The sequence below is a fragment of the Diadema antillarum genome, unplaced genomic scaffold (genome assembly GCF_040938485.1).
Source record: "Diadema antillarum isolate AM-2024a unplaced genomic scaffold, OU_Dant_1.0 seq00000523_RagTag, whole genome shotgun sequence".
NCBI lineage: Eukaryota > Metazoa > Echinodermata > Echinoidea > Diadematoida > Diadematidae > Diadema > Diadema antillarum.
The window spans coordinates 2,065,296-2,092,549 of record NW_027271475.1 but is presented as its reverse complement, the minus strand read 5'-3'; the positions used below and the strand labels follow the sequence as shown (position 1 = coordinate 2,092,549).

Below are 27,254 nucleotides of genomic sequence, written 5' to 3'. Positions count from 1 at the left end.
GGTACATTACCGGTCGATGAGGCGTGTTGAACTCGATCTACCTGAGAATTGAAAATCTCTCTTATTGTCACAATATCACAATGCAAAATTTATTTCCTTTATACTGACTTTTGCATCAGAAGAAAAGTCCAGTTGTACTAAATGTGTGGTAAACGCGGAATCAAAATCTTAAAACCATACCGCTCACATGCCATTTCAATTCATTTATTGTTTTGTTTGTATCAAACAGGCCAGCACATTCGTCACCACTACACGTGTGGACCAATATACCCATTTATCCAGTCATTCATTCGGCCTGCGTGTACGTTCATCTCAACACAAATCTCTCAATTCTCTCGCTCGTTTGTGTCCTGTAAATCCCACTCTATTCTGTTAAGGACATTTTCTTGAAGCCTTGTTTGCAAGGGTACATCATCACTCACAATCGATTTTATGATAATTCCGTCACTCCTCTAGTGTACACGTTTGTCTTCATGCACACTACACTCACTCCACTGCTCACCACGCAGTTGCTATTGTTGCTATATAAGAAAAGAGGCATGATTTACTTCAGCTTTTCCAGACCTCACCATCCGCAGCACAGCGCACTCTACCAACCAGCGGATAATGAAGACTCTTGAACAAGAGGCACACTCTAGCTACAATGACTATTTATAGAGATAGCTTTGGAAAGTGGTAAAAGATGCAATGACAAAATGACATCATGAAAGGTGTGCAAGCAAGGTACTGTGTATGTATTTCAGGTAGTCTCGATACAAGAAGGCATACTACAGTCTGTGTATAATGAACGTGATGAGCCTTGATGAAACGATTACATCTGTATCCTTACAGCACTTGACGGTAGATAGCAACTTCGTCTAACGATAACGCTGGAGACAACGTCCATGTCTTAAACGTGGAATTTTATAGATATTTGTTATTTAGATGTAAGAAATTGTCACTAAGATCAAATTATGACTACAGTTTTACCATTATATTCGAGACAGACAAGGCAAATAGGCTTTATATCTCATCTCAAGAAGTTGCACTTGAGGATATCTCTATAGATACTTGCTTTATTGCGATGAGGTGTTCTTTTGAAAGATGTGAGAATCTTTTTATTGCAAGTTCTCACTACAATGACGTGTTACGACTGACTTTGGACAGCAAAGGAGATTCTAGCGAGTTGTCTGGTTACGAGACCATAATCACGACATTTGAGTTGCTCTAATATTCGTCGCCCTCCTCCTCCTCTCCCTCACCCTCGACGGAGTCGACACCGACCTCCTCGTAGTCCTTCTCCAGGGCAGCCAGATCCTCACGAGCCTCGGAGAACTCTCCCTCCTCCATACCCTCTCCCACGTACCAGTGGACGAAGGCACGCTTGGCGTACATCAGGTCGAACTTGTGGTCCAGACGAGCCCAGGCCTCGGCGATGGCCGTGGTGTTGCTCAGCATACACACGGCACGCTGGACCTTGGCCAGATCGCCACCCGGCACAACAGTCGGCGGCTGGTAGTTGATGCCAACCTTGAAACCAGTTGGGCACCAGTCGACGAACTGGATGGTGCGCTTGGTCTTGATGGTAGCGATGGCAGCGTTGACATCCTTGGGGACGACGTCACCACGGTACAGCAGACAGCAGGCCATGTACTTGCCGTGACGAGGATCGCACTTCACCATCTGGTTGGCGGGCTCGAAGCAGGCGTTGGTAATCTCGGCAACGGTCAGCTGCTCATGGTAGGCCTTCTCGGCGGAGATGACGGGAGCGTAGGTGGCCAGAGGGAAGTGGATACGAGGGTAGGGCACCAAGTTGGTCTGGAACTCCGTCAGGTCGACGTTTAGGGCACCATCGAATCGCAGGGAGGCGGTGATGGAGGACACAATCTGACCGATGAGACGGTTCAGGTTGGTGTAGGTTGGACGCTCGATGTCGAGGTTGCGCCGACAGATGTCGTAGATGGCCTCGTTGTCGACCATGAAGGCACAGTCGGAGTGCTCAAGAGTGGTGTGAGTGGTCAGGATGGAGTTGTATGGCTCGACAACAGCAGTGGAAACCTGAGGTGCAGGGTAGATGGCGAACTCGAGCTTGGACTTTTTTCCGTAGTCGACGGAGAGACGCTCCATGAGCAGTGAGGTGAAACCAGATCCGGTACCACCGCCGAAGCTGTGGAAGATGAGGAAGCCCTGAAGACCGGTGCACTGGTCAGCCAGCTTCCTGATCCTGTCGAGGACGAGATCGATGAGCTCTTTGCCGACGGTGTAGTGACCACGGGCGTAGTTGTTGGCGGCATCCTCTTTGCCAGTGATCAGCTGCTCAGGGTGGAACAGCTGGCGGTAGGTTCCTGTACGGACCTCATCTGGTAAGGCAGTGGAAAAAACATAGACGAGCCTTGTATCATTACAGTTTTCTATTAGGGACAGAAGACAACGTAGACGATTAGCATAGAACGTCTATTTCCCTGAAATCAATGCTCATCCTTTGCCCACGAGAGGCGATACAGAGGTAAGGTTAGATATTTTGTTTATTATTCTTGACATAAGAACATTTCCGCTATTTGAAATACATACTTTGGTCCTGGCTAAAATGAACAAAAAAAGAAAAAACAATTTGACAAATCATAGTAAATTATGGTTATATCATAGTCTCAAAACATGTTTGAAATAAGTCCTTACCGACTACGGTTGGCTCGAGATCAACAAAGACGGCACGGGGAACGTGCTTGCCGGCTCCAGTCTCGCTGAAGAAGGTGTTGAAGGAGTCGTCACCTCCTCCGATGGTCTTGTCAGAAGGCATCTGGCCATCGGGCTGGATGCCGTGCTCCAGACAGTACAACTCCCAGCATGCATTGCCGATCTGGACACCGGCTTGTCCGACGTGGATAGAAATACATTCACGCTGTAGGAAGAAAAGTCAGTGATATAAACGATTGTAATCGATGTCGACTTTGAGCAGTATACAGGCAAAGATAAAAGGACATATCAAAATGTCAGTATCAACTGGCAACTGAAGATTTTCAGCAGTTTCTTTAAGAACATCCTTTCCGGTCCGGTTCTAAACATTTATCAAAGCTTCTTGGTGTATCAGCTAAGCAAAATCATTGATGGTGTACGGACCTTGCAGTATGTAATCCGAACCTGTAGAATTGATATACAAGTATCCTTCGTGGAGGTTCTCTGTTAATCTATTTTGGAAAAAAAAGAAATAAGAGACTAATTGCCGAAATGTCAATATTCAAATATCTGACAATGGCAAAAAGCACTTGGCCCAAAACAGAAATGTTTCTTGTTTTCATAGATATGACATCGCAATTACGAATCATAAGCGTTGCTTTGGAATAAAAAGAAAATAATAACAATTTTGATTTGATTTTAATGATTTTGTTGGAGTTATGTAAGGGTTTCAACCGTTATCAACGTCTTTCAAGTTTAAGAAAAATGAACGCAGAACAAAACATCAGCAACATAAAAGTTCATGACAATAGTCAGAAGACCTGACTGAAGTTTAGCGATGCGCTCGAGCTGATTAATTAGCAGATGAAAATAATGTTTTGAAGCTCGGCTACAAAGGTTGATGTGACTTTCTGCAATTTTCTACACACACACACACACACACACACACACACACACACACAGAACTTAAGAAGCACACACACACAGACACACACAGACAATCACCAGTGATCATAAGTATCGTAATGTAAAAGGGTTGCTACCCAACGGCATTGACGTACGTGAGGAGAACGCAAATGGAAGCCTGAAAATGAACTCTGGTTGTCATGACAACTATGAAGCAGTATGTGAAATATTCATTAAGCAGCTACTGTGCGTTCAAGCCAATTGGTTATTGTGTAAGCTGGTTCACAGAGGCTCGTTGACAGATATGCCCAAAAAAAATATCTCGAAATTTTGAAAATACATATACAGGACCATCACTTGTCTATTAACTGTCAGACATGTGTGTCCATCGTTACAATTTTTATCTTCATCTGTTTTACCCTTGGTTGCCTTTAGTATTGATACCTCTCCTCCTCCACCACCCCCCCCCCCATGAATTGTTCAGTCTTCACCATCTCCATGCAGAAGAACATTCAAGCAAGATAACTTCACATCGACACCAATTCATTCTCATAATTCATCAACATATTCATCAACGCAAATATGAAATCAAACATTTTGAAAATGATTGATAAAAAAAACTGTTGGAATTTTGAGTTTCAAGTGCAATGAAGTAACGGGCAGACAACACAGAAGAAAATGGAAAAGCTTTCTGAAATTCATCACAGGCGGCACTTACCATTTTGGCTAGTTAAGGCAAGGGTGGTTCACAAAACTGCTCGCAACGTGCGATGAGCTGTAAGCAATCCGTGGTAAGTGGCGCATCCAGCTCTCGACTCGCTGGTATATCACCTGGCTCGACGGCAGTGCCTTGCCTGCCAGCGGCAGCCCCCGTTGTCAATAAAAACAGACGACCGACATGGGGCGTATCCAGGGAAGGCAACCAATGGCGGCGCGAGCTTTCGTGTTTGCGCCGGATTCGATCCATTGTCTGTGCTCCTGCCTCACAGGGAGGTTGCCAGGTGAACAGAGTTATTTTGAGGGCAATTCTTGTCATTCATTGCCAATGTCATAGATTGATGCGTTTATTGATCACCATCCAATCAATAGAAAAGTCGACAGGGAAGTCTGTTGATATGAATGTTCCTGTCGTCAAGTGATCATGGAAGATATGAACAGAGAGAGAGAAAAAAAAAATAAATAGATAAAAGAATCGTTCATGGATAGATTGGTATATATATAGAGAGAGAGACACAAGGAGATAAAGAATCATCTTTCCTTTAAAGGGGAACTCCAGACGATTTTCATAATTTGACATCGTATATGTAGTACATAAACCGACAGCTACATGTATAGATTTTGTGGAATTTATCGTGGTCCTTGATCAGAGAACAAAAACAAATCAAAACAAAACAAACCCCAAATTGCTCTGAACAAGGATTACGACGTAGGAGCCTCGCATATTTCAGAAATGTAGCAATGTTATTCCTTTAAACCAGTTCACCTGTGTAGAATTTGCCATGCTTTCTTTTTATGTTCTGCTTCATTGACCTCCGCTCACGTATTTGTAAGGTGAGGCTACTATGCCATCATTATTGTTCATTGTGATTTGTTATGAGTTTTACAAAACATTCTTAATCCTCGTCCAAATTATTATAAAATTTACAACTCTGTACCCAGTATATAACCAACTCATGTCGTTGTTTAAATGTAAAAATCTGAAAATCATCCATAGTCCTCCTTTAAGCGTCATGACGATAATAAAGCACCACGTCTTTTCTTATCATAAACCAGCAGATTCGATGACATGGGAATCAATCCGCGCCCTTAGCGGAACACAACAGAACAAAATTAAAGCAGGTAATCAAAGAAAGCACAGAGATATGTGACACCAGGGGGGCATTTCATGAAGGAACTTGTCGGATAAAATATCTGACAAGTCAATAATATCCGACAAGTTTTGAGAAAATCTTTAGTCTGATTGGCTGATTTCTCTGAACTTGTCGGATATAATTGACTTGTCGGACATTTTATCCGACAAGTTCCTTCATGAAACGCCCCCCCCCCCCCGGTTTGCTGCATCTCTTCCTTTTTGTATAGAAGCATAAAAAAAAAGAGATAAGATGTGATAAAGCGATCAATCTGTCACTGTTAAATGATTAACAGAAAATTTGTTAACCGTAGCGAATAGCATCGAAATCTGATATCTGCACCGAAAGCAGAACGTAACAGAACAAAAATAGACAGTCAAAGAAAACACAAGACTATAAAAAAATGACACTGGGTATACTATTTCTCTTAATTTTTCTGTACACTAGTAAGAATGGAGAAAAGATCTGAGACTAATCGGTTACTGATGAACGCGTTTAAAAGAAAATTAGTGGTCCGCTGTGTATCCAGAACTCGAACATCGATGTCACCGAGTTCAGATCTGGACAAACTGTTACCAAGGGCATCATTCAAGCACATATTTTATCAGACAAGTGATGTTTGTTATTCCGAAGGTTCGTTAACCCGGAAGTGAAATGAGGTTCGTTATTCTGAAGGATCGTTATTTTGAAAGACAGAAATTCCCTATTCCATGTATACCTATAGAAGGTTCGTTAATCAGAACATTATACAAGGGACTCATTAATCAAAACATTTGTGGCGTTATTCCGAAGGTTCGTTATTCCGAAGGTTCATTGATCCGAAAACGAAATAATGTTAGTTATTCTGAAGGTTCGTCAATTAAGAAATGAAATAGGTTCGTTATACAACGGTTTGTTACGGACAAACCCGAAAGTGAAAAGAAGGTGCCTGACAACGAAATACGAACCTAATTCCGAAATAACGAACCTTCGGAATAACAACCAATATCTGTATCAGACATAGGGGCGCAGCTCCCCCTTCCTTCCCCACGTCACACCCCTTCTGCCTCCATCGGCACTTCATCGTGCTCTCCCTTGCGAATTCCACGAATTCTTCCTCGTACATCCAATGTTGGAAGTGGATTTTTTTTTCTTCAGTGCACACCCTGAAAACATTATGGGAAAAAAAAAAGCAGAAACCGCCACACACACAGATTCCAAGAACCTTAAATAGACAGCTCTCAAATGATGCACATGCGTGCTTCATGTTTCGTACATTTTATACGTCAAGTTTATTACCATCTGCTGAAAGGAGGATACACCCCAATCTGCGTGTAGTCATATGGATGTGCCTAACATGAGCAGAGGAAACGATTCATTTTCAATTATATCGATAAGTTGCGGAGGCAATTATTTTCTATTGAACAAAATGAAACAAAACAATTGCAGGATTATAATTTGAAAATTATACACTACAATAATGTAATATCAGACTTTATATCCTAAAGAACAGTTCAAAACGACTTTAAGTGTCAAAAATTGATTCTCCACTTGAAAATGAAAAACTAATTTGTCTCTTTACTGAGCTGATTAAAATATATACTAATAACATCGTCCCGGAGGGCCCCCCCCCCCCCGAAAAAAAAAAAGCAAACAAAAAACACACATTCCGCGGCTCTTGGTGTTGGTATGTGTGTCTGTCTGTCTGTCTGTCTGTTTATCGTGTTAATCACAGCGAAAAAAAAAATGAAGTATCCATGGATGTTGCAAGCCTAATACATCTTCAAGCAAGGGCAGCTGGCCAGATTACGGTATATTGGAATCAGCCGTCAGGTCTATTCGTTTATATTCTATGCTTTTCACAGGGTAATGGTACTTTTTTGTTGCTTTGTTTCAGTGAAGGACTTGGCGTCTACACTCATTACAAAATAAATCGTTACCTGTCTCTGTTCTTAATCAAATGACGATATACCTTTATATCAAAGGCTTAACTTTCAACGTTAAAATGGCATACTATACCATACACTGCATGCACTGTATATGTATGCATATATGCATGTATGTGTGTGTGTGTACAAACATATATAATTACATTCTGGCATTATAGATAGAAATACAGTTATGTTATGCTTTCATCTCTAACCAGATAAAAAGCATGAAAGATTTCAAGTGAAAATTGTCATTTATATGTTCTTCTGACATCGTAAGTCATGTTCATCGTCCATGCTGTGTGCGTCTACGTGTGTGTGTGTGTGTGTGTGTGTGTGTGTGTGTGTGTGTGTGTGGTTGTGTGCTACTTGTAGGCTACCTATCCAGATAAACACTGCTAAGAAAGAAATAAGATTCATCTTAAAAGACCCCCTAACATCCAATTCTGGTTCTGTGTCCATGATGATCACTGTTACTGTGAATTAGGTCTTGAGTCAGGAATTCTTTGATAGAAACGTGCATCAAATGTTATCACTTCAATTTTTTTTTGCACCCGCTAATCTCCATACTCCTCATTTTTGTTTTGCTTTAGGTGACGTAATCAGAAATAAATTAAGTCAGCTGAAATAAGCATTTTAACAATAACTTATGCAAGGTACGCATCGTGCAATAACCAGGTGCACCGGCTCACTATAATTTATAACAAGATTCGCATAGAGTATACACTCCCATTTTAACGCAGACCTCGGGACCAGCTGCTTTATTATTTTTATTATCATTATTATTATTGTTATTATTATTATTATTATTATTATTATTATTATTATTGTTATCATCATCATTATCATTATCATTATCATCATCATTATTGTCATTATTATAGCCTAACAAGTAAAGTACATAAATGTATAGGCCTATAGATAATATTCTTTTGACCCGAATTTTTACTTCGTTGCAACGAATATTTCGTTACAACCGTGCTCGTTACAACGGGAGTGAACTGTGCAGTATAGGGGCCTATACTGCCACACGGGTGCTGTTATTCCGAAGGTTCGTTATTCCGAAAGGTTCCTTAATCCGAAACACACAAATTCCCTGTACCTAGTGGTTCGTTAATCCGAACATTTGTGGCGTTATTCCGAAGGTTCGTTATTCCGAAGATTTGTTGATCCGAAAATGAAATTCGGGATAACGAACCTTCGGAATAACGAATCTTCGGACTGAAGAGCCTTCGGAATAACGAATTACCTTCGGAATAACGAATTACCTTCGGAATACCGAGCTGTAACCCTGCCACACCTGTTCATTCCTGGGACATTGCCTACAATGGTACATAACAATGACCGTCATAATTGAAAGGTTCTAAAGTGTTATTCTATGAACCCAGGCCTGTCCTGCAACTGTGAAATATGTGCATTAGATATAGTCAAAGGTGTCTAAAATTTTAGCCATTGTGGCCCCTACTTCATCTGATTTTACTGTTGATGACATCACGGAAGGCAGTCCAGAGTGTTGTTATCTTATTACCGTCTGCACGAAAAATTAATCTTGCACAGAATTATCAAATAATCTGCAAATACACATTTTGATTTTTTTTTAAAAGTCTAGAATTTGCGATTTGTAAACCTATACGGATCGGTGGAAGTCAACATTAGATGGCTGTCAGGTGACCTATTAATTAAAAAAGCAACCATTTTAGTTACGTTGCGAACTGTGATGGGAACTTTTCACATCTTGCTGCGCACAGCGGTCTGCAGTCAAAGGAGCCACGCTGACATGGAAAACATTCCCACACGGTATTGTAGCTCTCAACTCTACTCTCTTGTCGCTCAAGGACGTCCTTTTTAATATACCGACTGGGGGAACCGGTGCGTGGCATGAACATACTGTGTAACATTAGTGTGAATCTATACTGTTCAGTAATATTTAAAGACATTATAAAGAGATCGTGCAAATACCAGACGGCAAGTTGAAACACTGCTTTACAGGCGAAGACACGCATGTGTGGGAAACAAGGAAACAATATAATACGCCTCGTGACGGCGTTTGTCATCATGTAAGATAAATGCATGGGCTTACTTCAAATGTGCATTTTGCTTTACCTTGGTCGTTTTATTTCATTGATCTGATGTTCCTTGTGTAATGTTTGTAATGAAAAAAAAAATGGTTCTCTGACCCCGTTCTAAGGAGCAGTTTGCTTGATGAAGTATGAAAATTCTCCTTGAATAACTTAATTGGGATAAAGGCTGAATTACGATTTGACCCGTCTTACCGTGCTTCTAAACATGCTAATAAGAGTTGTCATAAACATGCTAATAAGAGTAATCTGATAATGTCATTTTTACACTGATCTCAATCCATGTGGCAAACAATGAATGAAAGAAGCGAGGCATATAGAGAATTGTGCAAAAATTGTCAAGTTGGCCCACAACTTCTTGTTGCAAAGTGCAGTAATTAACAGCATGTACCTTAATATCTGTCCAATGGTATACCACAACAACATCACGTGTTTTAAGTCGATACGTTGATATGCAGAAAAGCTTTCAATATCTGGTCATGTCGGCAATTGAACGAGGCTTCGAAAGTGTGAAAACTCGGCTAATTGATTATAACTATCCAAACTATCCAGAATTGAGCATGATTTTGAGTGAAGTAATTAAAAAGTGATGATGACAAGAATTGGTATAATACGTCAAAATCAGTCCTCTATTCTGAATGATCATTTTGACGTCTCGTCCGCTTCGCTGTAACAGTCGGAAGATGATTATTGGTGAACTTGTAAAGACATTCAATACAACGGGGTCATCCCACTAGACCGACACCCACGAATCATACAGCCCACGAGTTCGACATTGAAAACAGGTCCATGAGTCATACAGCTCACGAGTCATACAGCCCATGAGTTCGACACTTGGTAAAAACAGCCCACGAGTTCGACAGATACAACACGGGCTCGTGGGCCTTGTAAGCTTAGTGTCAAACTGACGGGCTGTATGACTCGTGAGCTGCATAACTCATGGGCTGTATGACTTGTGAGCTGTATGACTCGTGGGATGTACGACTCGTGGGTGTCGGTCTCGTGACGTGCACCCAATACAACAGGTACACATTGTTAATGTTGGTCAGATTATCGATTTTTTTTTCTTTGAGAGTGACGTTAATTCGACTCCGTCGAGAGAAAACAGTGTCTGAATATTACACTATCGCCTGCACATATCGTGTTAGCGGTTTGAATTGGTTATTATTACTATTTTTTAATCGTGATTACTATAAATACAAAGTAGGTCAGGGAGATTTTTTTTTATGGCTTTGGAGATCGGTCTATGACCCTTGTTGACCCCTTTGAATGTAACTCGATAGGTCGTCCCTGCATGGATTGTCCATTGGCACGGATTAGTACCTTCAGCATTCTAAGGGGTCAACATCAACGCCATTTAGCAATTATACGGCATGCTCATGCATGCACTAATCCAATGAAATTTCGTTGCTATAGGATGACAGAGTCAGTTTGAAAAAAAAATGGTTGCGATTAATATGTTTCATCAAGGCACCTCCGAAAATCGCCACGAAATAGACGCTGTGTACGAATAACACTAGAGACGATTTTAGGGTTCGAAACCCACGTGGATGGAATGTTTAGGATTAAAAACGGGTGAATGGAGCTGGGGAAACTCGTGTTCCGCTGCTTTTTATACACGCCTTATCTATCTACACTTACCATTACAGTATTTACCTTTGCAGTTCTTTGATATTGAGAGTGAGACAATGAAATATTCTTGTACAAATGCATGGACGTTTTCTCCATGTCTCAAAAGCATTAATGTCACACTGTTTTTTTTAAAATCTTTTTGAATATTCTAATCATCACCAACTTTAAGAACGTCTTCGTCATCATCATCATCATGAATATCATCTTCATCATCGACAACGACACTGATGATGTGTACTTCCACGTTGCGTCGGTATGGTTGTGGCAGCATTGCTACTCTTACCATCGTCTCGTAGTCATCATAATCAAAAGAATATTAATGGCTTGGCTGTTCTTTCACTCAATAAACTGGACCTCCACCACTACCAACCGCTTGCTTATAACCTCTGACTAGTTTGCTTTGTTTGGCCTAGAGGTAAGAAATGCGCTACTCAAGCAGTACCGCATACTAGCAAGTATTGGATGAGAGGCACCCTCTTTGCCCATGATGATTACACTTCGTCGAGCGAAATTCACGTCATGAATAATTCACATTCACGAAGACGTGCCAGCAACTAGCTAGCTATTTACTTCATTTTCATAGCAACCACATGAACTCATTTGCATCTGTATCATTTTGTGTTTTTTTCCTGTTGCTAACTTGATTCTATGTTTGTTTGATACTTTTCGGGAAGTATTTAAAGGGGAACTATACTTCATGCAATTTTGTTGTTGTTTTGCCTTTGCGATGTCATTGACGTGAGGAATTGTAAGCGACGAATACACCCTGTTTTGTCTACTTCAATCAAACGAGGTTCTAATCAAAGCAGACTCTTCTGCTTTAATAAAATGAGATACATGACGATTTATTTCACTGACAACAACGTCACAATATATCACCTGCCTGACCTACTTTCCAACATACACCACAGTCACAAGGTTAACTGTTGTTATTTTTGTTTTCGTTATTTCAGCGGAACGTGGGGAGAATTAATAAGTCACAAAGAAAATGGCAATATTTTCTGCCATTATGGAATACTGTCGTTTGCTTGGAGCGATTACATACTGTTTAACACTTTAGCACCCAAAATATCATAAGCCGTGTCAAACTTTTCTCGGCGTGCTTTTACTCTCTGGAGGACGCGGTGACGCTAAACTCCTAAATGTTGTACAATGATGATAAAGGCGTCCATTTTCACATACCCACATCTCACACGCACACTCATGAAAACTCAAAGAAACACCGTCACACACACACACACACACACACACTAACAACGCACAAACACAGAACCGTGTACAGGACGTGCAGTCGCCGACGTTCGGGGCCGAAGGGTTAAAGGGATAGTACAGTATTGGTGGAGATGAAAATTAGGCTTTTAAATTTTTGCGAGATACCAAGAAAACACTTATGATATAATACAGAGTAACCATTTTAAGAGAATTCAAAGTTTATTTGATGAAAATTGGGTTTGGAATGACTGTAATGTCCAAAAACAAATTAAACAAAGCCATCGTAACAAATTGTGGGTCCCACACTTTATGAGAATTGCTTTTTTTATATCTCAGCCATTTTAAAACCAATTTTCATCAAATAAACGTTGAATTCCTCATAGAATTACATGCTCTTTCATATTTCATAAGAGGTTTCTCCTTATCTCACTTATTAATGTTGTAAACCTGAATCCCCACCTCAACCAGTACTGTACAGTCCCTTTAACGATGTTGTTGCCTGCTCGGTAAGTGCTGCCTCGAGACACGTTTCACGAGGGCCGCCGTGACAATGACGAGCTGACGCCGGCAAAATTACAATCACGCCCTCAAGTGGCACATGTGCGCACACACAGATGTCGGGAGCTTCAGCGAAGAATGGTGATACGACTTGTACAGCAGACACAGTGAAATACTTAGCATCATTCAGCGGAACATTGTCCGTAAGCGTTAAAGATGGAATCGGCTGGAACCGGCTCTATGTGGGACATGAAAGTATCATTAAGAATATTCGTCAAACATTAAAGTGTTTACTAGATCCGTTTTATTGCATTTCCGAAAATATCTTGCACAATGTAAGAAATTATAATGCACATACTCGTAATGTTTACCCTGAAGTATAATATATCGATGGGATCTTGCACAAAGATCGTTGTCACACTTGCTCCTATACTTAATGAAATGTTCATTGGCAGTATCGTATGAGACAACTTTGCCAGAAGACGAAGATTTTACAAGGGCTTCAAATAGTTAAATGAATATCTTTGGGTGTATTCGAAATTTGACGGTAGGCCTGTATTTCGATACTTTGTGATTTCATTATTTTCACGCCGTAAAATATGAGTTATACCTACCCATGTTTGTTAATTTTTATTCTAGAGAAAGAAGAATGTACAAACTGTGATATATGCAAGTTGTTACATCCAATATTTTCATTGAAACGGCTGGCAGAACGTCGTTCATTGACAGTATGGCCTTTCAAAGGTGTCAAAGTTTATGAAAGTTATTGTGGCAAAGCGCCTATGGTTCTGTAAACAAGTTTAGTAATGAGGATGTACCGCGAGGTACAGATAACTATTTGTATTCATTGCTATGTCAACTATATTACTCGTGAAATTGATATATAGTCTGCCTTGAGATGGAATAGGAGGTCTACGAAGGTTAACTACGTAACTGCACGGTGGAGTGAAACGCAGAAGGTTTATGTTTTAGTGGTGGCTTCAATGTTTTAGTGGTCGCTTTAAACATAAGAGGAAACCTAACTCCTGGTTACATCAATAAGAAAGAAAGGTGGAAATAATTTGATCTTTGTTTGGCATTGTCCCTCTATCAGATTAGTATTCCTCTTGTTCATCCTCGTCGTTCGGATCGACGGAGTCCATGCCGACCTCTTCGTAGTCTTTCTCCAAGGCTGCCATGTCTTCACGGGCCTCGGAGAATTCTCCCTCTTCCATACCCTCTCCCACGTACCAGTGGACGAAGGCACGCTTGGCGTACATCAGATCGAACTTGTGGTCCAGACGAGCCCAGGCCTCGGCGATGGCCGTGGTGTTGCTCAGCATGCACACGGCACGCTGGACCTTGGCCAGATCGCCACCCGGCACAACGGTCGGTGGCTGGTAGTTGATGCCGACCTTGAAACCAGTTGGGCACCAGTCGACGAACTGGATGGTGCGCTTGGTCTTGATGGTAGCAATGGCAGCGTTGACATCCTTGGGGACGACGTCACCACGGTACAGCAGACAGCAGGCCATGTACTTGCCGTGACGAGGATCACATTTCACCATCTGGTTGGCGGCCTCGAAGCAGGCGTTGGTAATCTCGGCAACGGTCAGCTGCTCATGGTAGGCCTTCTCGGCAGAGATGACCGGAGAGTATGTCGCAAGTGGGAAGTGGATGCGAGGATACGGCACCAAGTTGGTCTGGAACTCAGTCAGGTCCACGTTGAGCGCACCGTCGAAACGCAAAGACGCTGTGATTGAAGACACGACTTGCGCAATGAGACGGTTAAGATTGGTATACGTCGGACGCTCGATGTCGAGGTTGCGCCGACAGATGTCGTAGATGGCTTCATTGTCGACCATGAAGGCGCAGTCAGAGTGCTCCAGCGTCGTGTGAGTGGTCAAGATTGAGTTGTATGGTTCAACGACGGCCGAGGCGATCTGAGGCGCCGGGTATATGGAGAATTCGAGCTTGGACTTCTTTCCGTAGTCGACGGAGAGTCGCTCCATGAGCAGAGAGGTGAAGCCAGAGCCGGTTCCACCGCCGAAGCTGTGGAAGATGAGGAATCCCTGAAGACCGGTGCACTGGTCTGCCTATTAGTGACAGGGGTAAAAAAAAGTTTTGATACAAACGATCATGTTCTCTAAAATATCTTTGTCTTTCTCTATCAATATATATCTATCAAGCCATTTATATTCCTGCTGCTCCCCGAGGAAACTTGAAAATTTCAAGAGCATTGCTTTATTGACCTTCAGTAAGAGTTACGACACTGTGATTTTTACGACATTGCTCTGTCGAGGGAGGAGACCTCCATCCCCTTGTCTTTCCCTATCCTGTCTACCTTACCCCTATAAAACTCCCACTCTTCCTGTTCAATCCCTTAATTGTCACACTCTCGTCCTTCTCTCTTCACTGCCCCCCCCCCCAAGATGACAATCTGCAAATCAAATCTGTCTTTAAAGGACAAGTCCACCTTCATGTACATGTGGATTGAGTGAATGCAACAATATTAGTAGAACACATCAGTGAAAGTTTGAGGAAAATCTGACAATCCGTTCAAAGATTATGAATTTTTTAAGTATCTGCGCAATTACTGCTGGATGAGAAGACTACTACAGCGTGTGATGTCACATGCGTACAACGATATAATGAAAATAAAAACAGAATTTCACAAAATTTTACTTTTTAAATAAAGTGCACATTTCTTGGAATTGTTACTGATGTACGGTAAGGATAATATTACTCCCCTTGCCTTCTGAAAGAGAGAAGTCGAGCGTTCTTTTGTTATGCGAGATAAGTGAAAATAAGGTGAATTTTCTTCATACTTTCTTTATCCCGTTGTACTCATGTGACATCACAAGCTATAGTAGTCTTCTCATCCAGCCATGACTGAGCAGAAACTTTAAAAATTCATAACTTTTGAACGGATTGTCGGATTTTCCTCAAACTCTCACTGATGTGTTCTACTAATATTGCTGCATTCACTCAACCTAAATGTCTATGAAGATGAACTTGTCCTTTAACGTTCTTGAGATTATCCCTCCAATAACTTCATGACTCTCGAGGCTACCAAGAGTTTCTTATTAGTTTTACTTCGTTACGAACTCGAGACAGCTACAAATGTATAAAAATGGGAGGGTAGGATCATTGTAGCCCCCATTTATGGTCTCAGGAAAGTATATAACACTTGCTTGCATGTGGTGGTTATATTCCATCTAAATATAAGATTGATAGAATACATAGAATACTCACAAGCTTTCGAACTCTGTCGAGCACAATATCTATCTGCTCTTTGCCGACGGTGTAGTGACCACGGGCGTAGTTGTTGGCGGCATCCTCCTTGCCAGTGATCAGCTGCTCAGGATGGAACAGCTGGCGGTAGGTTCCGGTACGGACTTCATCTGCGAAAGAAATAAAAGAGATGACTGATGTAGATGGAATGTAGGTGAAAATGTTTAAGGACATAACTGAAAGCACTTAACATGCATTGTGCGGCTCTTGTTAGGACCCTCGTCTATAAAGCAACAATGAAAGAATAAACAAGCATAAAAATACTATTGACTTGCTCCAACGTCATTCATAACATCTCGAATGTGCCACAGACCTTGGCCTTTTGCTGCTTTTGCTTTTTGCCTTTTGCTTTCGCTTCTCGGCCTTTTGGCTAAGATCATGTGTAGTATCATATGTAGACCTGGATACTGCAAGATGGGAATGATCAATACGCCTGCACCCACTGGCTGTACATATGAAAGTGAGATTACAGGGAGATAAAGAAAATGATATGATTTGGAACGTATTATGTTTCTAACGCTATCGACCTCTTAAAGGTTAAACGATAATATTGTAAGGGCTGCAAAGAGGAAGTGCTAACTCTCAGCTGGACATGAATGTAGAGTCTTGGATTATTATAATACCTATAAGACACACGTGAAATATAGATAATTTAGATATATCTTAAACACCGAGGATTATAGGATTTTTTTTCGGGAAAACATTTTGCCTGGCTTTACATCGAACTTTCTCTTTTATTAGGGAGATGATTAACTGTTAAGCTAAATGGATCGGGGTGTTTTTGTTTTTCTTTCATTTAGGCCAGATTCTATACTGAAGAAAAATCACTGAAATGTCTTTTGTGAAATTTGCCGTTTCTTATTAACGCTAGGTGAGGTATCAGTCCTATCAGTTATGCTTTTATTTTTTTCCAAAGTATTAATGGCATATTAGAATTGATTGTAGTGGAATATTTGTCAGAATTCTGATCTGTGCTATTGCAGCGATTCAAACATTCATGGAATTTAGATGATCTTTGTGACATATATCCGATAAAGGGTTATGTTACGCGAAGAGTATAGTGATTTAAAACTGCATCTTGATCAGAACAAATCGTACCGATGACGGTCGGCTCGAGGTCGACGAACACGGCCCGCGGGACGTGTTTGCCTGCGCCGGTCTCGCTGAAGAAGGTGTTGAAGGAATCGTCGCTTCCGCCACGGGAGTGGTCACTCGGCATCTGACCATCGGGCTGGATGCCGTGCTCCAGACAGTACAACTCCCAGCATGCATTGCCGATCTGAACACCGGCTTGTCCCACGTGGATGGAGATACATTCACGCTGTAAGACAGACACGAAGGAAAATGTGATCTTTATAACCAGCACGGAACAAGAATCCTTTCCACAACGGGCATCCACAGAAGGGTTAAATAATGTCTGTGGCACGCATTGCATGACGAAAATAAATGACTCTCTTCAGACAATGGCATTTCAAGGAAGTATTAGCGATAGGCAAATAAACTAAGGAAACATTGTCGGCGTGGATAAAGACACAATGAACACACGAAGGAGGAAGTATGGATGTTAAGAATTGTCGAAAAAAAAACCGCCCATATTCATGTAGCCCTACCGCGTTTCAGCGTGCATAGTCTGTGGATCTTTTCCAAACAAGCTTCTTTGGTATCATGGTATCATATCTTATATAAATATAGAACTTCGGATCCCGTTTCTCTTCGATATCTGTGACTGCTCGTGGACTATTATGGGGTGCTGAATTCAAGAAAAGAGGAACAAGTCAACAGAACCATAATTCTCGAGCCGATACTATAAGTAATATGAACATAGATATGACATATTTCATTGCGTGTGCTCTAGCGATATAGCGTTCATGTTGCGATTTAGACAAGCCCGCTGGCTTCAGATAGCAAATGGATAGTGCGCGTTTCCTCGAGGAGGAGAGGATGACCATAAAAGGTCACTTCAAAAGGCCAGTGAAGAACTGATTCATTCTCTTCATGACCAAAATCGGCCGTTCAGAACCGACAGGGGCGTTAGCGCGCTAAGATGACAGTATGTATAGTCCTCTTGATCTCAAACGACAGAATGTTGTAAAAGGTGAAAGCACTCTCGGATTTACTTGATTTTCTCTGCAAACATGCTACACACACAGCGCCACTTGTACATTAAATATTTGCATCAAACAATGTACATCTGAAATGACAAACTGAATTTAATCAATATAATAAAATCGGACAAATAGACCCGTTAAGATTTCCGCAATTGTACCAAAAGAAATGCAAAGCTATGGAATTTTCAGTTTCACAAAACCTCCCCAACAGTAATGACAGTCACAGTAACACAAAGTAAATAAGATGTTGACGACGTCACAGTCTCACAAGTCCATTTCTTTTTACAAACAAATCTTCACCAAATATCCCTTTTCGTTACTTAAAATAATAAAAAGGCATCTTTTACTTTAACATTTCCTTGAGTTGCAATAATTAGCAAGGATGAATAATATTGGAGAAAGAGAAGGGGTAGCGTTATAGTTGCCTGAATATTGACAAAATATTTCTAACATAATTGACACATATAAATATATGTTCAAACTAATGAGACATGTGCGAACTAAGGACATTTATCCTCTTTTCACATGTGCGTATCATGGGCCCATGCAACTCTTACACGAAAGCATGTTGAAATATAACATTCCATGTAAACTTCTTTTGTCGTGTCAGACTTTGATGGAAATCCCCATCCTTCTCTCTTTGTGTGTTTCTTGAGTCTTTTTTATATTAAATCAACTTTGACGCTCGGAGTGTCTTCCCTCATGAGGAAGTAGTACGCAATTAAGGTTGGCAGCGAGACTTGTATCCTGCTCAAACTTGAACCGGAGCCACCTCCAAACGCATATATTGTTAAAGGGTGTGTACAGTTCTGGTCGAGGTGAGGATTTAGCTTTTAAAATTTTACAAGATATTCCGAAACCACTCTATGAGATGTCAAAGAGCATGCAATATTCTAAGGGGTATCAAAAGTTTATTTGATGAAAATCGGTCTTGAAGTGGCTGAGATATCCAAAAACAAGGTGAAACAAAGAGATCCTAATAAAGTTGTAAGTTATTATTATCACTTTTTTTGATATCTCAGCCATTTGAAAACCAATTTTCATCAAATAAACGTTGAATCCTTCTTAAAATTGCGTGCTCTTTCATATTTCATAACAGGTTTCTCATTATCTCACTTAGGAATGTAAAAAATATGAATCCCCACCTCAACCAGTACTGTACAGCACCTTTAAAGGACAAATTCAACCAAACGTATACTATGTGTGGATTGAGTGAATGCAGCAATGTAGAAGACATCAATGAAAGTTTGAGGAAAATCGGACAATGGAGCGTTCAACAGTTATAAAGTCTTAAAGATTCTGTGCAGCCATCGCTGGATAAGAAGACTACTATTCAGTCTGTGATGTCACGTATAGATAACAATTAATAATGAAAAAAAACTCAGCATACCTTCATATTTCTAGAAAAATGACAGAGTGCTTGTCTTACCTCTTAGAAAGCGGGGGGGGGGGGGGGACGACATCATTCTTGACATGTTTCAGTAACAAGTCGAGGGAATTAAAAAATGAAATTTTGTGGAATGTTTCTTTTTCTTTGTATCGTTGTAGGCCTGCATAATGTGACATCACAAACTGTCAGTAGTCGTGTCATCCTGCGAAGGCTGCACAAGAACTTCAACAATTCTTTGAACGGATTGTCCGATTTTCCTCAAACTTTCACTGATGCGTTCTAATAATATTGTTGCCTTCACTTCAATATTATTTTTGGGTGAGCTTGTCCTTTAACCAGCCTTGCCAAAGTTCAATCTTATATCCAACGCACAATATACTATGTAGGATCAATATCCGCACTTCTTCTTGAGGCCGTGATTACTGTAGTCATACAAATATAGATAAATTGAAACGTACAAATCGAAAGCAACTTAACTTGACGATAAACCAGTTAAATATATGCTATTTTCAAAAGCTTATTTTCAATACGAGATTTCAATACAGGCCTACGTATTGAAATTCCAGGAATGGCAAACAGCAGCCGCGGAACAGATGTTGGTCTCCTGAATGTAGGCTATTCAAGGAGACATTGTGAATTCTTTTATCATGTTGATGTCGAGAACGGCAGGGAGTTACGAGCAGGTTAACGTCCGCAGTCCGAGAGTGAAACTCTCATCATGTCGCTCCTGACTAAACTGCTTTTGGAATGTCAAGACTGCCATGCGAATATGATATTCTCAATGACCCCTGGAAGTTGCTCTGATGTCGAACTGCATTGGGAATATCATTTTCAAAGAGGAGTATAACCGAGACCGCCTTGAGTAAGGCTATCTCGGCATTGCCGTGAAGTTCGTATATTTACAACACACACACACCCAAAGGTCACAGGCACGAACCGTTCCATTACCGCCTGTTACGCGCATAATATGTACACTGAATTATATTCTTAAATTATTCCCTACTCAACCTTTCACGATAATGATTGTAAGATCCCCCCTTTTTTGTTGCAGGATTTTAATGTGATAGATCAATGTTAATCTTTGGAGTTGCACAGCAGATCTGATGATAAAGACGAGCCGAGCTTCGGAGGAGGCGGATGCCAATGCTCTGAGCTGTTGCTGAGATCTACCGTACCGATAACCCGCATGTATAAATAAGTGTCATGCTTTAAAGGGAAACGCGACTCTAGATACACCGAATTCACGAAGGTGGTACAATTGAAACCATGGTTGAAACCATGGACAATTTGTATGCAGCGTTAAGTGTCGCATGGCCTATTTCGTAACGAAATCAGTCATTTCGTCGACGAAATGACCATTTCGTTGATGAAATGTTCATTTCGTTAACAAAATGATCAGTTTGTCGACGTTGTCATTTCGTTACGAAATGATTCGTCGACGAAATGACCGATTTCGTAACGAAATAGGCCATGCGACACTTGGCGCTCCACACAAGTTGTCTGCGGTTTAAACCATGGCTTCAGTTGTACCACCTTCGTGAATTCGGGCCATGATGTACATAATGTATTCAACGTCAGACAAAATGAGAGGACTCCTCCAAACGCATAACACACATTTTCACACGTCATTGAAAAATAAGCATAATTGTAAAAATGATTTATGATTTTATAGCATTCTTGACATGTTGACCGGATAAAAAGACCAAAAAAAAAAAATCTACCGTTCTCCAAAAATGGAGGCTCTCCATCGTGTACAAAAATAAAATGGATGGACAAGTGGGATTCATGGGATGCATAGCGGCAACCATTTTCGTTTCTTTTGCTTTGTTTTTATTTTGCCTGTTTCACTCACGAGCATAAATGAGAGTCTTGTGCTCCTTTGAGCGTGTTTCCCCTACCTGAGACAACCTGACTTTGTGCTTGATCTGATAAAAAGGTTTCGACTGTGGGTATTGCAGAACATCGTACATAATAAATGCAACAAAGGCTGCTATAGAATACTGATATAATTCCCCGTATTCTATATCGAATACATTCCTACGGATCATTTTCAATTCGATACACTGGCAAGTATAAGTGAAGTAATTATCAAAGAAGATATTGTTATGTTAAAATTACGTTCACTTAAATAGAAACCATGTAGGCCTAAGCTGTATATCTAGTCATAACGACATTTGGTATAACCCAATGGTATACACTCATAAATTCCGAATCACGCTTCAAAAAAAAACAACAAAAAAACCGTAAGTTTTTGTTTTTACTGTTTGATTTTCGGTGTGTTACAAATGTTTTAGCCAAGAAGTAAATGCCGTCATCATAATTTCCACCTAAAGTGGCTACAGCGAATGACCTCTACAGTAATTTGGACAACCCTTTTTTTTACATAACGTGTGGTAATTTATTTTGATCCCGTTTAATGCAATGACTTTCAATGTCACATTTTGTCTACGTAGAACTATAAAGTATAACTGAATTTCGATAAACTTCGATAAAAGGCTCGATGAATATTCAGTGACGTCACGGTATGCAAAGTACCCCTCTCCAGAAGTCCAATTGGTATCGATCGCCAACACGGGTAATTAGAATCAGAGCGTAAACCTTTTGGCTGTGCGTATATAGATTAATTAATTTGGACGTCTGTTCACAACAGCGCTGTATGTCATTAGCCCTTTCTGAACCAATGAGTCAATAATTGTGCACAAATTTCACACACTGCAAACCTATGGACAGGCAATATGAATGCGGCACAAAAATGGTTAATGATGACATGCAATATAACGTTGTTGTTGCTCAATTCTTTACAGTGCATTTGCAAGTGGAGCTCAGATTGAATTATGGTGTTTATATTTTTGTTATTTATGATTAACTATACATTTTATTTTTTGAAGTATTTTTTATACTGATGATAACGCGGGGTATGCGCAACATAACAAGCCTATTCTGGCTTTCTACCATTTTCCTATCAACCAAACACACAATGATAATGCGTTTCTGTTCTTTATGTACCTGTGCTATATCTGTTTTTTCCGTGTTTTTTTTTTCTTTTGTCTTTTTTTTCTTTTTTTCATAATCTCGCCTTGTTTTGTCGATGTTTCCATTGTTTTTAATATACACTTTTTGTGCAATTTGCTCATATTCACATGTATTTTTATATTTATAATTATATTGAATCCGAATTAAAGATTGAATTGAATTGAAATTGAATTAGACTTATTTCCTGAGTCACTGCGCCGGTTATCCACTTGATCCTTCTTTTACAAATCACCTCAACGATGACTTCACTTCTATTCCATTCTCATCGCATTTTCTTCTCCTTCCCTCATCCTATCAAAAGTATGAAATGAAAAGATGAACATTTTTCCAAAATTGAACGGTTAAACTTCCTAATGAAATAGTTTTTTGAGTCCTTCGAATCTTATGCGAATTCCCAATCTTCAAGCAATGTTGACACATTTAAATCTGTCCTCATCTTGGAGAGAATCTTATACATTATAGTACTTGCAAAGCTTGTGTGTATTTTTGTCTATTCGTGTGCGCCCTCGTTTGTTTGTATGTGTCAGTGTGAGCCTATAACTGGATATGTGTCACTGTGTGTTTGTGTGTCAACACATGACAGATTCCAGGGGCGGATCCAGGAATTCCGTAAAGAGGGGGCGCGTTTACAAAATTAAAGGGGGGCGCACGCACCCCTCCCCCATTTTTTCTTTTTATTTCTTCTGTTTCAACAAAAAATAAAGGGGGGGGGGGGCGTGCGCCGGTTGCGGTCCTCCCTGGATCCGCCCCTGGATTCTACAGACTCCAGTCCTGCTCGCTGGAGAAGTTGTCAAGTGGAATAACTTTGGGCTCCTTCTCCGGAAACTCAGGTCAGACATAAGAAAATAATACGGGTAATTTGATGGATATCCAGAGGTCATATCTTGAATTTCCCCTCCCGTGGTGACTCACACGCCAATGACACGCTTCCGTTAGAATTTCCGTCGCCACGTCCAACACTAGCAGGCTTTAGCTCTGCGAGGCTCTGCGACGCGAACGATATTTATAACTTGAGACGACGCATCCCTTCGATGCCATAACCATAAACAGCTGTGCAGAACCCCATTTTTCCTGAATTAGCGTCATCTTAGCGGTCGCGTCGCAGATCTTAAGCTAGCTAACAACGCCGTGAAGATCACCGCATCTTGTTCCAATTTAAGTTTTCGTTGGTTTTGCGTTATGAAAAAAAAAATGTCAGTTTGTTTTGTTTTTGGTTGACTGTTTCGTTTTGTCTACTGACAGCTTCCCTTTAAACAATGTCACATCAAGCTATAATAAGATTATAATGTACTTTTCAGCTTATTTTTCCAGATAATGCATTTGCGTTTGTGTGTGTATTTGTGCATGTGTGTACGGGAGAGGGGGGGGGGGGACCTATCTATCGGGTATGTCTTTATGATGAAATTTTGTATAACATATAGGCCTATGGCCAAATGCCTAAGTCGAATTTTCGACATTCACCTTGACATTAGCTTCAGATCATTTCCTTTTTAAAGATCCTGAATTTGATGTCTTTCATAATCGCATAATGATTGCCATTTTACCAAATTATTAATATAATATGCAACAAAACACTATACATTATGTTTATGAATAGGGTAGAACGATCGAGCTCAGTGCAATACGAATGACAAGATAGCACTTCTATCTGGAATAACATAAGGAAAGAGAGCTTAAAACACATTGTGATAAGGGCCATATCTAGGTAGCATTAAGCATCGTTCTCAGCATATCTCCAAACTGTATTGAACTTTAAATTCAATTTAATTTAGTTGAAAGTTTTATTTAATTTTTGACAAAAACATAAACATTTCACTAACTTTGAAACAGAGATTAAGGTAAAAAAATGCAAATAGTTGCATTTTCCCTCTTACTTATGTTACTTTAGCAAAACAAGTCTTAATATGTTATTAATATAGTTGAAAAAATCATGAAACATTTCACAACTCTCTCTCTCTCTATCTTTCTTTCTTTCTCTCTTTCTCTCTCTCTCTCTTTCCCTCTGTAATGGGTTCTTATAATTCTGCTGTAGCTGGTCGAGACCCCTTCACGCACTCATAGAAATATAGATATAGATATTACGTAACTTGGAAACGAAAAAGAAAACCGTGAAAGAGAAGCATTAGGACTGTTATTACTATCGAGTTTATTATCCACTTTTATCTCTCACGGAATTTTAACTCACCTTAATATCTTCGTGTTTGCTTAAAGCTCCTTAAGTGAAACGTAAAACTCTGTTTTGATTCATTTGATGTACTAGTATACAAATCTTTATTCTTATCTTACACGTTATGATGATAATCTTTTTGCCTGACCATTTACATCTTCATTACTCAGCACATGCTCGTATAAACTATTTCAATAGCAATTATTATACTCTTCTTCGAACCAAGTTCTTATTTAAAAAAAAAAATGTCTTGGCACACCAGTATAAAGCAAATTTACAATGGCCTGTCCACCCCCTCCCCTCCCCCCCTCCAAAAAAGAAAGAAAATAAGTTTAGAACAAAATGATAATGAAATAAAACATGAAAGCAGGTAACTTACCATGTTGAATATGATAGCCTGCACCGAGTCAAACGAGTCAAACGAACAGAAAACAAACTTGATTACGTCAGAAATACACCCCTGAGATCTCACGCTCAAATGAGAGCATAAAAATAATTATAAATCATGAAGACTTTCCCCAGTTGGGCTCTTCTCCCGTAGCTCTCTTTGTGGTCCGTTGTGATGGGCGGTCGACAAAGAGAATGGAATGAAACTATCCGTACAACGCTCCCTGGTTTTATAAGGCAATGGACCTTCTGTGAGCAGAGGAGGGCCTTGCAGCTCTCGCTGCATTGGACTGTAGTCTTTGATGTTCCGACATTTTACTTGACAGTTTAAACAGACAATCATTTTTAAAGTCTTCATTTTGATCAATAAAAGCATAGACTAACGGCAAATGTAGGCGGGAGAGTATTGTCAGGTAAAAACCTAGGATTTTTTTTTTGATTCAAGCTTCTATTTCCTTTGCACCCTCTTTGAAATAATAGTAATGGCACCACGTGGATCATGGAATGCTGAGAGTGGAACAGTGTGGCTCAGGGGAAAGATGTACGTAGTATCAAGACTAAATTTGGCAGTCAGCATATGCTGGGGAAAGTACATGCATGTAGCAATCGCGTATACGTCAGTACGTGAGACAAGTGTTGCGACATAATACAGAGTCCGGCATGTATAGATGCATACTACATACACATACATACAGGGCTTACAAGGTCATGTACATAATACGTATACGGTTATACATACACTGTACATAACTTTCATTTTGATATCGAGAATTATTATTATGATATTGAGGAATATATCATTGTCGCCATTTCACATTGTACATTTTACGTTGTAGTATTCGTTTTGCATAAAACGGTGGACCTGCGATGGTTTTTGTATGTATGGGCCTATAATATTACGTTACATTCACATTGTCTTGAACTTGATCATGATTATATCTTTGTATAAATTATTTTCACATGTAATATTTTATCTACATAATACAGAGATAGTGTATTATTGAGGTTGGTATAAGCAGTAGGCTGTGTATATGGCCCACAACATATTCAGACAATTTCCCCGGATTTCGTAGTTAATGGAATATTTTGTAGAAGACAAATTATATTGTATGTTCCAAAAAGTTTGTACTCAGCTTTAATCAATGTTGCCTACATGTTGACCTCAGGTAAATTATGATAACTGACAACGGAGATTTGCAGTTCAAACATTTTCGTCAGCATCTTTCTCACACCCGTTATAGAAAAGTCTGTTTGTTTCTTTGTTTGTTTTTCTCTATAATGAAGGTATATACTATGATATCTACGTTGTTATATAGTGTTTACTTACGCAATAGCGATACGAAATCAATTCTAGAACTTGGTATGACGCTCGTGTTTTAGTGTTATGTATGTAGCAGACGACGATTGCTCCACGTGTGCTGGATATACGCGTTGCATTAATTGCATAATAATATAGTTTATGTACATTGTACTATCGAGGAATTTACAAGGAAGCAGATGGCATTTCGCGCCTTACAATGACTCATGCATATTTGAGCACTTCCCCCGTAAATACATAGTCTTGTTCAAGTCGTTATACACTACACAGGACAATGATAGCAAGACAAAATCGCTGTAGGCCCTATAGTAAATAGGATATACATAAGCAATATCATTTCATAAATTTTCCAATATCTTTTAGTTATCATGTCTTATTTTCTTCTAACTTTCTCTCTGTCGTCCTGCCTATTTCAAACATTCCCCATTATATACAAATATTTCGCCTGCCGGCCCTACTCATTTGGTCTGTTGCTTTTCTTTGTAGACCCTCAATTCGGGGAGCATTATTGATAACATCACATATTGTATGTTAGGCTATACCGTACAAATGCTATTTGGCCATCGAACATAAGCAAGGGTTTAGGCCTACTTTTTCTATCCTTCTTATTGTATTCATTCTTTCTTCTTCTCGCTCACGTCAATCTCTCCTCCTCTTCTTATTTTTCGTTTTCTCATTATCCTCTTAGTTCCTTTTTTATTATTCTTAATTATCTTCTCTCCTTTTATCCATTCTGCTTCCTTGACTGAAGCTATTACCTGGCTGTGTCTTATCAGGAGGTGAGAGTCTCACCTCCCTCGATCGTCCTATAAATGCAATGCACTTGGCCGTTTAGCAATGTCC

General features: G+C 40.0%; 2 protein-coding genes across 2 annotated transcripts; both read right to left on the bottom strand.

Moving 5' to 3' along the window:
• Nucleotides 1–1,206: 1,206 nt before the first annotated feature.
• On the bottom strand, nucleotides 1,207–2,776 carry LOC139734369 (tubulin alpha-1D chain-like). Its single transcript, XM_071645161.1, has 2 exons — nucleotides 2,656–2,776; nucleotides 1,207–2,339 (listed from the first exon to the last, which is right to left on the bottom strand). Exons 1-2 carry the CDS (start codon nucleotides 2,774–2,776, stop codon nucleotides 1,207–1,209), a joined length of 1,254 nt encoding a protein of 417 aa, XP_071501262.1.
• Nucleotides 2,777–13,824: 11,048 nt separating this feature from the next.
• LOC139734318 (tubulin alpha-1C chain-like) lies at nucleotides 13,825–25,270 on the bottom strand. Its single transcript, XM_071645110.1, has 4 exons — nucleotides 25,086–25,270; nucleotides 17,107–17,329; nucleotides 15,970–16,118; nucleotides 13,825–14,810 (listed from the first exon to the last, which is right to left on the bottom strand). The coding sequence occupies exons 1-4, from the start codon at nucleotides 25,086–25,088 to the stop codon at nucleotides 13,830–13,832; spliced, it is 1,356 nt and encodes a 451-aa protein (XP_071501211.1). The 5' UTR covers nucleotides 25,089–25,270; the 3' UTR covers nucleotides 13,825–13,829.
• Nucleotides 25,271–27,254: the final 1,984 nt, after the last annotated feature.